The sequence below is a fragment of the Pezoporus flaviventris genome, unplaced genomic scaffold (genome assembly GCF_033815535.1).
Source record: "Pezoporus flaviventris isolate CSIRO_AGI_PZ_B2104156 unplaced genomic scaffold, CSIRO_AGI_Pfla_v1 ptg000029l, whole genome shotgun sequence".
In the NCBI taxonomy this organism is placed as follows: domain Eukaryota; kingdom Metazoa; phylum Chordata; class Aves; order Psittaciformes; family Psittacidae; genus Pezoporus; species Pezoporus flaviventris.
The window spans coordinates 9,327,622-9,344,132 of NW_026892577.1; the positions used below are offsets into that span (position 1 = coordinate 9,327,622).

A 16,511-nucleotide genomic window follows, 5' to 3' on the forward strand; every position below is an offset into this window, starting at 1 on the left:
GAAACATCTGGCCTCCTGAAACAGTTGCTGCTATCTCCCAATTCCTTCACACTGATATGCAGTCTATTCTCCTGCCAGAACTCTCCAAGAGAGCTAAGAAAAATAATGAACCCTTGAAATCATTAACTACTGCTGGGTACTGATCTACCTGCATATCTTTATTTCCCTCTTCCATGATGTGTCAATTCTTCTTCCTTCATAAATTCACATAAATTTTTAACTCATTCCATTGCAAGATCATTAACAGCAGGTCCTATGCCTGGGTCAGGGCAATCCAGGAACAGCTATAGGTAGGGCAGAGAAGTGATTCAGAGCAACCCTGCAGACGACTTGGGGGTGTTGGTCAATAAGAAGCTGACCATAAGCCAGCTTCAGTATGCACTCACAGCCCAGAAAGCCAACCACATCCTGGGCTGCATTAAAAGGAGCATGACCAGCAGGTCAAAGGAGGCGATCCTGTCTCTTTACTCTGCTCTTCTGAGACCCCACTTGGAGTATTGTGTGCAGTTCTGGTGTCCTCAATGTAAAAAGGACATGGAGATGTTGGAGCAAGTCCAGAGAAGGATGGTAAGGGAGGTGGAGCCCCTCCCATATGAAGACAGGCTGAGAAAGTTGGGGCTGTTCAGCTTGGAGAAGAGAAGGCTGCATGAAGACCTCATAGCAGCCTTCCTGTAGCTGAAGGGAGCCTACAAGGATGCTGGAGAGGGACTCCTCATCAGGGACTGCAGCAACAGGACAAGAGGAAATGGGTTTAAGCTTAAACAGGGCTAGTTCAGGTTAGATATAAGGAAGAAGTTCTTCACTGTGAGGGTGGTGAGGCAGTGGAATGGGCTGCCCAGGGAAGTTGTGAATGCTCCATCCCTGGCGATGTTCAAGGCCAGGTTGGACAGAACCTTGGGTGACATGGTCTAGGGTGAGGCATCCCTGCGCATGGCAAGGGGTTGGAAGTGGATAATCATAAGGTCCTTTCCAACCCAACCCAAACTATTCTGTGATTCTAAAGTATCTTAGTTTAAAAAAATTCTACCCTTGCAAGGAAAACTACTGCTGGGAACTTGCATGCCACCTCCTTACAGCTGTACACCACCTCCTTTTCTGCTTTACCATCTCTAACTGGGGTCTGTAAGGATTCCAATTACATCTTCATTCTTTTCACAAGATGTTTTCCTGCTGAAACTTGCCTAGAAGCAGCAGAACTGCAAATTTGCCAAGGAACTCATAAAGAGAACCACCCCCTTTACCAGCCACCATCATCTTTTTTTTACTAACCTCAAGAGGCAGAAGAAATAGTGTCTTAATACTCAAAATGTGATTAGTAATAAAGGCTCTCTTCATTAATTCTCTGTGGACAGCAACAATCAATATTGTTAAGAGCAAGTTGTGGGTACAGATTTAAGTCTAATAAGCCCTATCAATGTTAAAAAGGTTTGTATGATCTTTGATTTTCTTCCCATGGGAAACAGGAAATAGCACCTGTAAACAAACCAGTTATGGTACAGCCAGTAAGGAATGGGATTGTATATAAAACAATATTCATAGCAGGGAGACCTGCAGAGTAGTTACGACTCATATTACATTTGACAAGCAGAGATCTGAAAGAAATAAAAGCAGGCAGAAGTCACCACACTACACACACACGTCATCATGAGAAAATAAGCAATTTCAAGCTAAGATAAAAACCCAGCATTTAAAACAGACATTTATTGGAGGGTAAATGAGATGCTGAAGTTTCATTCAGTTTTATGATGCTGTATTGGAATCACTCCCTTTAGACAAGCCCTTGTTTTTCTTGTTTGTTTGAAGAGAGAAAATACCTGGCTCTCACATGAAATAGTAGAAGAGACAGGGGTTGGTTACAATTTTCTTGCCTTCCCTTCCATTATCTCAGGCTGTGGGAGAATACTTCAGCTTCCCTGAAGACAACTGGCTGGACCAGTACCTGAAAGTGACTGCATTATGGCACATTTCCTTCATGAACAATTAAAGCTATTGAGAACATCTCATTGTGGCTTCAGAATATTAACAACATGAAAATTAGTTAACTTGCAAAATGCTGTCAGTAACTGAAGGGCAACAGGAAGATGTGTAAAATGGGGACATATCTATGAACTCTTTCCCATCAGAACATCAACAGAAGTGACAAAGTGAGGTACTATATCAATACAGGTAACCTTGCAAAGACTAATCAAAGAATGGGCTGCCTTCTACCTGTTAAAGTATGGCTTGATTTCATTTGATTTTTATTAAATAATGATTCACTAATCAAGTTGCTAAGCCAGAACAGCACAAGTTCAGTGTTTTCTCTTAGGTAATGCCTTTTACAGTGCCTACTGTATTTAAGTACACAGCTTTACAAGTATCATAACCTCAAAGCATAAAGTCCACTGTCTGATCAACACTTCTTACATGATCAGAATTCAGTCTTTTCTGCTTTTGCATGTGTGTAATTCAAAGCTTTTTACACCTGTAGATTATGGATCTACAAAATCTTCTTCTGTCCTGCTGTAATGCAGTAATTGGTCTTCTAATCCAAAAGTATCTATCAGTTGAGTGAGATTCACTTTCTTGCCATCTGCAGAAAAGGCGGACTGGAGTTCATACAGCATCAGCTGGGTACTACTTCTCCATTTCACTATCAGAGCCTGCAGTTCAGACAGGTTGTTCTGAAATTGGGACAAAAGAAACAAAAAAAAAATGTTATCATTTGCTGAAATGTGGAGTTTTTTTGATACCCTGCAGATCTATTTTTGTAAAACACCTTAAACAGACACTACACAAACACCACATAAGAGCGAGTATTGTGGCTTAAATTAATAAGTGATGATTACACTATCAATTCCACTTCAAAGAATGACCTAACAGTGCTTTTTCAGAGGTTTGCCTCACCTTAGATCGATACATCTTAACCAGTTTGAGCCTCCGAAGTAGTTCTTCTTTCTCTTGCACTTGTTTCAGCAGCCTTACTTTTTCTTCCAGGGACTGCTGCTGACTAAGATCAGTTTGTAGCACATAAGAATTCTCTGCAGATCCACAGAGACCACTCTCCTGTAAGGGACTTTTGACACATATATGTCCAGTGCCATTTCCTTCCAGGTTTTCCGAACCATCTTGTAATGTGGAACAATCCGTACTCGTCTTTGGCAGACACCCTTTGTCAGCATCAGGACAGTCTTTTTCTTCAGTGTTTATTTTGAGCCGCTTTGCTACTGCAATATTAGCATTAAATGAACGTCTTGTTTTCCTCAATCGCTCCCTCAGAGCTGCACTCATTGGCTAGAAAATATTAAACCCAAAGGAAGAGATGGATCAGAATACCTAATTTTTGATCGGATTTCAAAGAACTGTTTATCCTGGTTACTATCTACATAGACTATAGCATATATGCAAAGATGGTTGTAAAGCTGGAATTCCTAATTTTCTCCATAATTTTCACAAATTTGAACATCCTCCTTTCGTACATATTTGCACATACAGCTGCAAGATATGGAAAGATTTACTTCCACATTTTGTGGAAGCCTGTATTCTGCTGAGGCAAACCTACTCATCTAGTCTTTATGCAGAAAGTGTATGGCATATTTCAACATGGCTAATATTATTCCATCAAGTTCAATTCCCTCCTCTAGTTTAATGGAGATGAGGGTTAGGGTTTTTTGCTGTTCCATCGCACGACACACATAAGCACCCATATAAAACATCTGTATTCTGCTTGATAGTATTAGAAACTATCTGATTTTGACTTATTCATACTTTGAGATCCTTCACTGATAAGAATCTAAAGAGTGATTTTTTTCTTCAAAGTGAGAGTTAATTTTCATAACATGTGCCTAGTATTTTCACTTGTGAAAATATACTACAATATGGGGGAGAAGGATTAGTTAAGGAACACTTGCAAACTAGCCCTATCCTGTATAGGTCCGGGTGCTGAGTGTGACGACATCACCATAACACATGCTAGGATGAACACCAAAGCAGAGCTCAGCAGTATGGAGCTATATGAACTGAAAGCAGTGTATTTTGTTCAAGTGTAAGCAGAAGGTCAGCCTGCATACACAGCAACCTAGAAAATCAGGATTTGGGAAAACTGAAGATGGCAGATTAAAGAAAAAACAAACATAACAAACTCCACCACAAGCCCTAAATACTATTTACATTTATTAGTATGGCATTTGGGTTATACAGCTCCATCCCTTTGTCTTCACAGCAAACATCTGCATATTCAGAACAAAGTACACTGAGCACATTCCTTACCTGCACAACCTTGTAGCTATGTGTATAAGCTGCCTATCTTTAGCCTTCCAGCAAACAGTATCTCAGTGACTTCTGACTACTTAATGATTTCACAAATATTTTTGTTACTACAAAGAGTCACGTTATTGGGAAACCAAGTAAGTTTTCATACCCGTTTCCCTGAACTAGTCGCCTGTGGAGCTGCTGTCCCAGAATCCTTTGGAGTATGGCACAAAGATGGCAGTTTATCAAGCACTGGTTCTTCCATCTCACAACGGATAGCAATTTCTGTTAAAAGACAGAATAAATTATGTATGGTGCTATTTTCACCAGATTATAATGAGCCATGTGGCTGCAGAAACAAGGAAAAAGCCCTAATAAGAAATACTAAAGCTTATTTTCTAATTGACAAGTTCAAAAAAGACATCTTGCTTTGCGAGTGGCTTCAAGAGGGATGACCAACACTACTCACTGGTATAAAGCACCGTACTATGAATTTTGTAGATTATTTTCCCCTCAGTCCTAAAACTCTGGATTTTTTCTTTAAAAAATGAAAAATATAAAGTCTTACAGTTACTCTCCACAATATCTTTTTTTCCTACCTGATATACTTTCAAGTGCTAAAAAGGAGCAAGACAACTTATGCAACAAACCCATTACAGTCTGTATAAATCAGACATTGCATGGATCAGATCCTGCAACACTGAACTCATCAAAAAAGCTCACTCCAAACAAACTGTATTGTCTTAACCTGGCTGACCTTTAATGCTTGTCTAACTCAAAGGAATAATAATTACTAAACCAGGTGTGAAGAACCAGTCCTTTAATTTTAACTGTATCCCAAGTAGTGACAGAAGGATCGTTGGAACCACAAGATTTGTATTGTCCTGATGTACAAACAATCTTTTCTAGAAAAGAAAATAATTGGGTCTGAAAGTCCAAAAATAATCCACTCTCTCATTTGAGCCTTCTGGGGATGCTGCTTAAAAAGGAAATTACACAAGTAGAATTTTAAATCGAAAGTTGCATCCCCAGTCTGCTCAGAAAAGAATCTCAATTAAAATGACAAGTCCTGTCTCCCAGCATATACCAACTTCAAATTACTTTGGTAGTGTTTATCTTACTTTAGCACTTGTGAACGACCTGATAATGACCAAAATGCAGCTGGAAAATTGTCAGCTACACCTCCCTTTAGCTGCACATTGCAATTAGAAGTTTCAAAACAGAAGCCTTTTAAAAATGACCTGATCTTCCTCATTCTATACCAAAGGAAACGGGTCCTCAATTATCTTACAAGTCAACATTCCTCCAGTTGTTCACAACTCAACATACGGTATTTGATTTAAAACCTCCCAAACTTTAGTAAACAAAATCCAGTTAACTGGGTATTTTAGCAACCTACCAATTAAACAGGAAGCCCACAGCACCCATTAAATACAATGCAGGCTTAAATACAATGCAGGCTTTTATTTCTTACTGTAAGCAAGAGCCTAGAAGAAGCTACCTCATGCCTCTGTATATACAGCAGGTCATAAATATGTAATCAGTCTTCCCCAGCAGCAAAATCATTTGAAACCTAAGAGCTTCAACAGAATCCTGTCCTGCTGTCCTGTGACTCTTCCAATGTGATTATTTGTCTTCAAATAACCATGACTACAATGAATATTTTTTCCAGTGCTTTACTAATACTGTTACTTGAACTCTGTTCCAAAGCACATTCTTAGAATCACAGAAAGGTTTGGTAGGGAAGAACCTTAAAGATCATTTTGTTCCAACCCCCCCTGCCACAGGCAGACACGCCTCCACTATACCAGATCATACAGATCTCCTGCACTCTTAAAACCCTTCCCCAGTATCTCAGCCCAAGTATCCTCTACATTTTCAAGCTGCGATGTTATTTATCACACAGAAAAATATTTTTGTCCAGTAAGTAAGGAAAACTCGGGCTAGAAGGTGGAAAAGGACAATTTTGCACTTCAGTACTAATTCGATTTTTTGCTTTGGGTTAAGTCCCTGATGCTACACGTCTTAGTTTTCCTGTTTATAGCTACACTATGTAACAACACTCGCTCTTTCTAAACCCTCCTCTCACCAACCAAAGGCTCTGTTACCACTCAACAACTTTTTTCCAGCCAGCTCTCCACCCTGCAGGGAAGCAGAAAGGCGGCTGCCATAAGGCAGCCCATAAGCACAGCCACAAACCCGAGGAGCTCTTTCTGAGGTGAGGCACCATGGAAGGTCAAGAGGCACCCCAGAAACCGAGCACAGCAACACAACCGCAGCCCCAGCCACATGCCGTGGAGCAACGGGAGGCCCGAACTGAGCCGCCAAGAACCAGCTGAGCCAAGATGCAGGATAAGAGCCGAAGGGACAGCCCCGAGAGACCCGCTTCCTCCCTCTCCCACGCCGGCAGCACCGCGCTGAAGGGAGCAGAGAGCAGCCGGGCGGGACAAGCCCTCACCCGCCGCGGCGCTTCAATCTCCCGCTTCCGGGAAAGGGGCGGGGCCAGGGCAGTGCACATGCGCACCCCCGCCATAGCGCGTTGCGCCTGCGCTCAAGAGAAGACGGTGGGCGTGGTAACGGTGCTGCGCGGGCGGGCGCAGGGGGTCGGGCGGGAAACGTGGGGGTGGGCGTTGCTGCGGCAGAGGTGACGACAGAGTAGGGCTTCTGGGGCCCCGGTGCACCTCGTACACACGTTGCAGCCGTCATGGCAGGCTGCGCTGTGTCTCTAGGAGCTTGCTGAAGGCCTTGTGCCATCTTGCTGTAAGTGTCCCTGTGCCTGGGAGTCAGCTTGGGCATGGAGCGTCCCCCACTATGAGGGCAGGGCAGGCCCAGCCTTTTGGCACAAAGAAAGTTCAACTTCCCAGGCCATCCATCACTTCTACCTCAGGCACTGTCTGCTCACAGAAGGGGGATGACGATGAGCCTGTACCTGGGGAACGCACCAATGTGATCTGAATGGCACTGTCGTGGTTGTGAGGGAAGGAGAAGGAAGTGAAGAAACTTGACTGGACAGCCAGGCAAGTGTATTGTGATAGTGACCAGGAGCAGCCCCCGCTGTAGTTGCAGTCATGCACTTCAGAGAAGGATTAGAGTGCCCTGGCTCTCAAAGACACTGCTGAAGCAAATGCGATTTTCATATCTTTATCAGCAAACTTTCCTTCCAAGCTGCAGACCTGGTTTCTCCACATGGACTTGACATTTCTCAAAACTGATTTGCACAAAGTGTTTTTCAAATTGTAACTGTCAGGACTGAGCAAGTGAGCTGCAGAAGTGTAACAGCAATACCTCCCAGCCCACAGGGATGATGGATCTGTGCTTCCTTCAGCGCTGCCCACAGGCGAACTGTTCCATGCTGTGCATTGAGGCCTTGCACAGCTGTGCCGAGTGTTGCATGTGGAGTATATGCACCCATGTGCTTTTGCTAGATTGTGCCCTTAATTTCTGCAGCACAAATGCATTGATTTCCTGCCTTATTCTTCCTCACAGCCATGGATGAGGATGTTCATTTGTCTCTTCACCTCATGTAACTCCATCTGTACTGAGCAAGATACACTCTTGCACTGAGAGGCGAGTAAGCCCTGAGGGTAGATGTGATCATATGTTAGCCGTTACTGTGCTTTTCAACACAAGTATACACAGATTCACTCACTTCAAATAGAATTTCACAGGGATGATAGCAACCTTTTTTTCTCTCATACAATAAAAAGTATCAAAGCATTCAAAGCCCATCTAGAACAAGTCACTTTGGGAAATCTGAGAACCTGGGGCCTTTAGATTTCTCCTTGTATAGGAGTTGACTGGGTGAAAGTGATTTAGACTATTCCCAGTGGCAAATGAGGCAAATTAGATTATGTGACTAAGTTGTGTGATCTTTTATAATCATCTAGTGAAAAACCTCAATATCTCAACTGTTTAGGCAGTTTGGAGGCATTTTTTAAACCAGCAAACCTGCCTTTATTTTTAATACCTGCAGCTGACTTAATGTCATAAGTTTGGTTTTGGTGAGGTTTTTGTTTGGGTTTGATTTTGGTTTTTTGTTCGTTTTTTAATGTCAAAAATGGACTCCTGAGCACAACAGTAAAAGTGCTACAGACTTGCTGCTGCAAAGGTATCAATGGGTTGGACCTCAGATACTCTGGAGCTTTCAGATGGCATGTCTCCAAGTTTGCAACATAATCCATTCTGTCTGAAGGATGGTCCCTGCTTTAAATTACTCATGCTCTGTTGTGCTGACATGTTTAACAATTGAGTTGCACAAGAACAACAGAAAGTTTGAGATTTTAGACCATTTGCCAGCAGAGATTCCAGTATGGTTTTACAGGAACATAACACATGAAAAAATGATCCTGTGCATTATCATTGCTACTTTACTTGAGCAACACCCATGTGCCCCACCCCAAGTAAGGATTACAGTTTACTTGAGATTGTGAATACAGAAAGACAGGTCCACGCACTGGGTTTATGAGTTTTATGTACTACACATACTGTAGAGAAAAGGAAATGCTATCATCAGTATTCACTGATGGCTAATCACTCTAGGAGGAGATCCTGTTTCAGGTTGGTATGAAATGTTTAGCTGTTTTTACCACATTCGCCTATGGGTTTACTTGGTGTTTCCATGTACTACTGCAAAAACATGACTTGTCCAAGACCTGGAAGAAGGGCCCTGATGGAGCTGGGAACTAGAGCGTCATCAGTGACTCTCCAGTGACTACCCAGAACTTTTATTGCAGAAACCCAGTACTGATGGGTATTATGTTATCTGCAACTTGGTGATGTCAGACAGGAGACAGACAAACACCTTCCTCTCAAACAGTGCACATCTGTTTCCCTTGGGGAAAAGAGCTTATCTGTGTGTTATTGATCCTGGCGTGCTTATGGCACATGGAGAGTGTTTCTCATACTGTTCAGTTAAGTTTACTAGTGTGTACAGGCAGGTAGAAGGTTCCCTGCAAAACAGTCTTTATTAAGCACTATGATGCTATTGTTTGATTTATTTATTTTTTTAAACTCTTTTGTGATCAGAATAGTTTGGGGTAAACAAAACATAAGAAAAAAATACACAGGAAATTGTGCACAGGGTAATAAAATTACTGAGCTCTATCTGCTGAACATACTGCCGCCCTTCAGAGAAACTTTTTTCTCCCAAGGAACTAGACGGAAAATGTGCTTCCTTGTTTTATGTTCTTTGGTGTTTCTGTGATGACATTGCAGTGATTGGATATTTTTTATTCAGTTGATACAAGTTTATCTGCACAATTGAAAGACATTCTCTATGTATTGTCTGTTTCATTAATTTTATATTACCAGACAAGCACTAGGGCTCACACATCAGCACTGACAGGACAAGAACATCTTATATTCCCCTATAGACATCATCTGCAGTAACAAAGCCAAAATGGAAAGTAATAGTAAAGGATACTGGCTTTGTGTTCAGAGACTCCAGTCTGACCTTTCTAAGTTCTTCCAGAGTGCCAGGAGCATCAGAGAACTTCCATATAACAGCTTGCTGGGCACCACAGCCGGGACTTTTCTCTCTGAACATTGCCTGTGAGTAACTGAGATGTTAGTTAACATACTGTCTTAAGGCACACACCTAAGAAGAGAAGGAACTGTGTTACCTTCTCTCATTTCTCTGAAATCTGTTGATCTTGTTGAAAGCCAAATGATGTATCCTGACGCATGAAGTACACTCTGCACTGTCTGCGTATTCTCTCTCGCCTGAGGCAGGAGGGTGGGGTGTTTTTATGTGCCTAACAACTAACTGCTGCAGAAATTTTCAAATCCTACCCACTTCAGCATGGGCCTGGGGCTGTGTTTCTGCTGGCTGTAATTCGCTCCTCAGAAAATTGTTCTGACTTGCCTATAGCCATGTAAATATATCAAGGGGAGGGCTTTATAGACCAGATTCCAGGAGTAAAACCAGTTTTCTGCAACAAAACCTGTCCTTGGGAGATACATTCTGTTCTCATAATAGTGCAAAATGTCCAGTAATTAAAGTCCCTAGAAGGACATCAGCATGAAGCTACAGCAAAAATAAAGTTTTGTTGCTTTTTCTACTTTACATTTGGGCCTGGCTTAGACTATCCCATATTTTTTACTTCAATTTTAAATGTGCCTGTCTTGGAAAGAAAAACTGACATAATTTACTGTAGCTAAGGGGCACTGCAATTTGCCATTACAAAAGATAATGCAAGAGGAAGCTGAGATGGGCTTCCTTGGTCTCCCTGCTGCATGTGTGAATAGCCAAGTGGGTGAGGCACAGGACTAATAAAAGGGAAGGGCACAAGGACTGTTTCTTACTTTGTGTCTTCTTGTGGAATTTTTGTTGACACAGGCATGCCAAAACCTACAGTTTGAAGGCTTTACGAGGCTGTAGCAGACAAAGGAAACAATAAACAGACCTTCAGTGTTCTTGTCTTTGCTGGAGAACTGATTGATCATTACCTTAAGAAAATTCAAGCCTTTTCAGTCTATGCCCTCACCTAAACTAGTCCCTGGTGTGGCTTTTGTCATCTGTGATGGTCTGAGCATATTTTTATGTTAAAGGTATTTGGACTGTAGTGGAGCTTGGAGTCACTGTTTTCTCACATACTTAATAAAGAAGTTATCATGCTGTGCTGTACCTTTTAGGTTACTGGCATTTACTCGTGCTGCTGGAATTGGTGAAGCTGAAGAAGTGGATGTGGTTCATTTGCAAGCACAGATGAGCTAATTTGGGGGCAATTACCCATAGTCTGGAGGCCTTGGGTGGACTTATTAGATTAAACTGGGGTACCACACAAGTTATCCAGGTAAGCGCAGATGGAGATCCACACTTTACATTCTTCTTGGACTCTGGAGGTTTTACTGTTGCTCTGAGTATAGTCATGAGCGAGCAGTGTCCATCAACACTTCAGTAGCATCATTGGTTAGATGGTAGAATAGCCATTCTACCCAGCAAACCTCCTTCCCTACCAAGCTGCAGCATCAGCAGGTGGGATTCAAAGATACACCTACTCTCATTAAGAAAGAAATTAGGTCATTTACCTAAGGCTAGAGAAAGCCTTATGAAGTAAAAACTAGGAGGTCTTTTCATAAGTATGAAATACAGATGTGTTCATGGGAGTTTTCCATCTCTGGGTACTGTTGGCAATGAAGTCACATCTTGAGGGCTAAGATGCCAGTGTGGCAATGCTGTCAGCACTGACTATGCTTCTGTTGCAAACCAGGCTCACAGGCTAATACACTCATGTGAGAGCTGGCTTAAAGCTCTCTCCTGATGTCCTGGTCATACATTCAGTAACTTACATAATGTTTTAAGTGTTCATAATTGTTGTGATCTGGGGGGTATGTCTGTATTGTTTATGCAAACAAAATCACATGTCTAAGGACAGCCTTGGGCAACATGGTCTAGTGTGAGGTGTCCCTGCCCATAGCAGGGGTCTTGGAACTAGATGATTTTAAGGTCCTTTCCAACCCATACCATTCTATGATTCTATGACAGCTGTCTCAGGATTGCAAGTAAGGCAATTCACCAAGAATTGTGAACAGATGTGAAACTCCCACATTTTAATAGAAAGGTTGAAGCAAATTCATGACAGGTCAAGACTTAAGGTACTCACAGGCAATGGGAACTCAGTAGATACTTGTTTATCAACCCTCCTCTAAAAATACTCACCTATAGGGCAGAAAACAAGGATGTCTGCTGCTCCATTTCCTTTAGCAAGTAAAATGTCCAGTGAAGCTTTTTGACTTCTCATTTCTTGGGTAAAATACACTGTTTATGCCAGTTGTGGCTCATTTCTAAATGGTTATTTAAATGTTTGTGAACTGTACTGGTTCAGTGCAAATTTTTTATTTGTATTCACACTGAAAACTAGTTTCAGTCCCTTTCTCTACATAGGTGTAGTGGAAGAGCTTTACTGGTTAGTGTGTAGTATTTTCTTACAGCCTCAATGGGTTAAAGTGATTACTCTTATTATCTTTACTGTTTTATTGACTTGCTGCAGCTTAGCCCTTGTGACATTTGAAGTCATTGAGAAAGTTCCTTCTGAACTGAAGGGAAGCAGAGCTACACTATCCTGATGGAAGTCAGTAGAAGTGTGGTATATGGAGTGAGCTAATGGCACAATTTCATATGGTGCTGAGATACTGAAATTGCAGCTGACTGCATTAGCGTGTTTCACACTGTGTTTAATGTGTGTGTGAAGCACCAGTCTCCCTCTCAACAAAATAAGGAAACCATATTTTGGATGAAGAACATTTGTCTTAAATGGAGTCCAGGAATGCTGAACTGATACTAAGTGAAAGAAGAAAATTCTTTAGTGACCCAGGTGAGCAAATGCTTCCCACCTTAACTGGGAACGTTTCCCATCAGTAGCTCTTGTAGCTTTGAGCCTGCGTGATGGCACCAGTGACCCCCATCACGCATATCAATAGTCACTGAAAGAGCTTTCTTTGTCACCAACCTCTTTGATGAGAGCCATGCAATACCACTTCAAGTAGCACTCCTGTAACTGGAAATCTCCTAGTACTGGAATTATCCCAGTACATCCCATATACAGCTGAAAGAGCTGTTAAGTTTTTGATGCTTTACAGTTTAGTGCATTTTTCCCTTGAGTTAATTACAAGCATTTTATGGGTAGCATATGCCAGAATAAGCTATTTCATCATGGTTAAATGGTTGGTGGTAACTCAACACATGGGAATGCATTGACAAGTTTTCTCTTGAAAGACTCCACAGGAGTTAGATCAGTAGATAGATCACCCTGGAACTTTAGCTAGAATATACCTTGTCTCTTCTTGAGCCTGTGAATCTGGGTATGACTAACCTGAAAACTGCACATCCATGCCTGGATAGGAATTCCTGTGTGGGATTAATTTTTCTAGGATCAACAATGCACATATGTGTGCACCCTACTTAATCATATGTGATATGTGGGTACAAAGAGTAATCAAGAATATTATCATCTACTCCCTACAGTTCATTTTGTTTGGTAACATCTTTCTTTTCCATGTCAGTGAGGAATTCTGGGTCAGAATTTTTTTTTTCTGTAAAGCAGGATTCTCTCTTTTAAAAAGTCAAGTGTAGAAGCTGTTAAACTACCCCGCTCTAACACTTCCTTCTCCTAGCTTTCTCTCAAACCTAAAGTGGCACACTTTCTTACAAGAATTACTATAATGCAGGAGCTACTACTACTTTGCATTCCCAGTAGGTGTGCCTAGCTGTAACTGCTGATTTTCTAAAGATGTGTTTAACACACAAAAAGAATAGGCTGAGGTTGGAAATGTCGAAGAGGAGGATCCCTTCTCCAGACAGAGCTTTTGTACCATACCTGTGACTGGAAAGTCTTGCTGTTTAGCTGTTGCCTTCTCAAGGAGTTTCAGGTTCCATTTAGAATAAATAAATAGCTCTCTTCACCAGTCTCAGTTTCTCAAGTACACCACAGGTACATCTTGCAGGTGAGAAGTACAAATGTGTCTCAAGCCAACACTGATGAGATGCTGAAAGTTGATGCTGGCATGCAACATCACAGTGACTGCACAGCACTGCTGGGAAAACTGCAAATGAAAATGCTGCCCTTTCTGCTCAGTGCTACAGACAGTGTGCCTCAGTTCTGCCAGTCAGATGCAGTATGGATTTTTAATGATCAAGCCTGCTGTCTAATTTTGACACTAGACAGCCAACCTGAATTACATCTCTCTGGAGAGGCCACCAGGCAGTGGAGAAGTTGGGAGGACCTCAAGAAGCTAAAGAACTCATACATTTTCCTTTTATAATTAACCTGAGTTCACCAAAGATACATTGCCATGTGTATTGCCAAGTCTCAGAAGCAAACCAGAGCGGTGAAGTCTGTGATGTACTCTTTTAAGACTTAGGTGTGTCACCAGAAGCATAGGAGCAATACCACTGAGAAAAAAATAGTAAGGATGTGGCTCACATATGTATCTTACACAGAAATATTTCTTTTCTAAGCAAACCTGTGTGCAGCCATCCTCACAGAAAAGATTGCAATGATTTACAACCATTGTTGCAATGATTTACAATCCAGAATGTGAAGGAGCCAACCACACACCCTGAAGTCACCATGATAAACTCTATTACTGCACTTATTTTTGAAACAGGCAAAACACATGGGCCAAATTCACAGCACTGCAAATAACTACAGTAAACAGAACAGAAGTAGGAACACGTAATTCTAATAGTCCCTTTAACACCAATCTAAGCACAGTTCACTGCCCTCCCTCCTGTGAGCTGACCACTCGTGACTGGCAATTCCGTCTTCTTCCCTCTTGGACTCTGTCTGCCTAAGCTTTCATTATAATATTTTATGTGCATGTATTGGCTTGTTGATTTCTTTATGTTTTGCTTGATTGCATCTGCTTGGTGTGCATTAGCTACCACAGATGCTGTTCTGTCTGCTGCATTTTGTGTACTCAAATGGAAGTTGTTGAACCTCTTTATTGATGAGGATAAGGATATATGTGCTTACCAATGCCTCATCAAGCATTAAGTGTTGGACATGGCTGTTTATTGGCAAAAGAATTTGCTTCTATGCATATAAAAATACCAGTATCCAATACTGTTCATAGCTTTATTGTTAAGGAAATACCTTATGAAACTGTAAGTTAAACGCTGGCTTCTCATCAGGTAGATGAGGTTCCCAACAATTTGGCACTGATTGTCCTTTACCAGCAAAATATGGTAGTTCTTACCTGCAGTTACAAGTTAAAGACATTTGCAAACTTCCAGATGGCTATTATCAAAACAGTAATTAACTGAAGTGTCATTCAATTAAACTAGACCAGCGTGTGTTTGACAGCCTTGGGCAGCACTAGGAATGAAGTCTGCAGTTCAGCACAGTACTTAAATATGCCTGTAGCTTTAAGTATGTGGGTAGTCCCCATGAGGGCTAGCACTAGTTCTCAATCATCAGAGGTCTAGGAAACTCAGTGTCTGAGGAAAGCTGCAGGAACAGGAAAAGCTTAGTCTGCTATTGAAAACCCTAATGGCAAATATAACAGCATTCAGATACATAAAGCGCAGCAGCAAGAAAGGAGATCTGTTACACTGAGAATGGAAGAGAGGAAGTGATCCTTAGCTGAAGCAGGAGATACTTGGTTTGGAACTTCAAGCCATTTCCTAACAGCAAGTATGATGACATACGAACCAGATCACCTTGGGAGGCTCTGAAACCTCATGGAAATTTATAAAAATCTTCTAAAGAAAAATCTATCAAGAATAGTTAAGGTGGAGCTGGGTCTTGGGACAGAGAGGGACAAGATACCTAACTGAAGGCCTTTTCAGCCTTATTTTCTACAGTTGTGTTATTTTATGTGCTTAAAATTACACATGTACATCAAAATAAATGTATAAAGACTCCCAGAGAGTTGTTCTTTATAAGCTTAGGCAAATGCTGTTTTGTCAGAAGGTGGAGCAGTGGATTGGTGTTCTTATTGGGCTCCCTGTTGATACCTCATCTTTCCAAAACACTGGATTCAGTGAACTCAGTGTACTGAACTCCAGAAAATACACACACTTGTTAGGGAGGGTTCTTCACTTCAGATCACTGCCCATACTGGATTTTAGCCATTATTTTTATCTTGCCATTACACCTGACAGAGTGTTTTTCTTAGTACAGATATTTAATACTTGGGGGAGTGTGTGTTAAATATTTTACTCTGAAATCTTTAATTTATGCTGGAAACTAAAAACATCTTTAGGTGTTGTGGGTAGAAGGCCTTCAGTTGACAGCTTTAATCATGGGTATTACTAAAGTAGCGTCCAAAGAGCAGTCCCTTTGCAGGCATTGGGTAAGGAAGGCAGCCATCATAACACGCATCTGGCAACCCTGTGATAACAATAAATATACACAGATATATTCCATGCCAGCAGGAACATCTGCAGTCATAACATATGGAGTGAGGGTGAGCCCAGGGTGCCTTGATTTTAATAAAAGAGGTCTGTGTTATCACAGGTTTCACAAGCTGAACTTCTGATGGAAGTAAATTAATGAGAACCTAAGTTGCTGTGAAATGAAAAGTTTGCCTATCAACTGAGTTTCCAGCCAGTCAGCTTGCAGAGAAGTGACACACAACAGACCTGGCTTTTGGGAAAGGGAATACTTTTGTGCTTTGAATAAGAAACAGGATTTTTTCAAGCAGAGACATGAATATAGAGATGGGCACAGTCAGAAGGTTCAGAGCCAAGTGAGAAAAACTGCCAGAAATTGGGAGCAGAGGCAACTTAAATAGCTTGGATCCGAGTTATGAGTGTTCACTTGCAAATGTCTTACTCA

The 16,511-nt window shown here is 41.5% G+C and overlaps 1 protein-coding gene across 1 annotated transcript; it reads right to left on the bottom strand.

Moving 5' to 3' along the window:
* Positions 1–1,684: 1,684 nt before the first annotated feature.
* SFR1 (SWI5 dependent homologous recombination repair protein 1) lies at positions 1,685–6,544 on the bottom strand. The gene is made up of 4 exons (XM_061458824.1): positions 6,430–6,544; positions 4,400–4,515; positions 2,887–3,273; positions 1,685–2,663 (listed from the first exon to the last, which is right to left on the bottom strand). The coding sequence occupies exons 1-4, from the start codon at positions 6,458–6,460 to the stop codon at positions 2,472–2,474; spliced, it is 726 nt and encodes a 241-aa protein (XP_061314808.1). The 5' UTR covers positions 6,461–6,544; the 3' UTR covers positions 1,685–2,471.
* Positions 6,545–16,511: the final 9,967 nt, after the last annotated feature.

Bases quoted from the DNA above. Each gene is read 5' to 3' on its own strand.
- SFR1 (XM_061458824.1), bottom strand. From the start codon at position 6,460: ATGGTGCCTCACCTCAGAAAGAGCTCCTCGG. The intron at 4,516-6,429 runs GTTTGTGGCTGT...GTCTTTTAACAG, and splicing joins CCTCAGAAAGAGCTCCTCGG to AAATTGCTATCCGTTGTGAG. The intron at 2,664-2,886 runs GTGAGGCAAACC...TCCCAATTTCAG, and splicing joins TTAAGATGTATCGATCTAAG to AACAACCTGTCTGAACTGCA.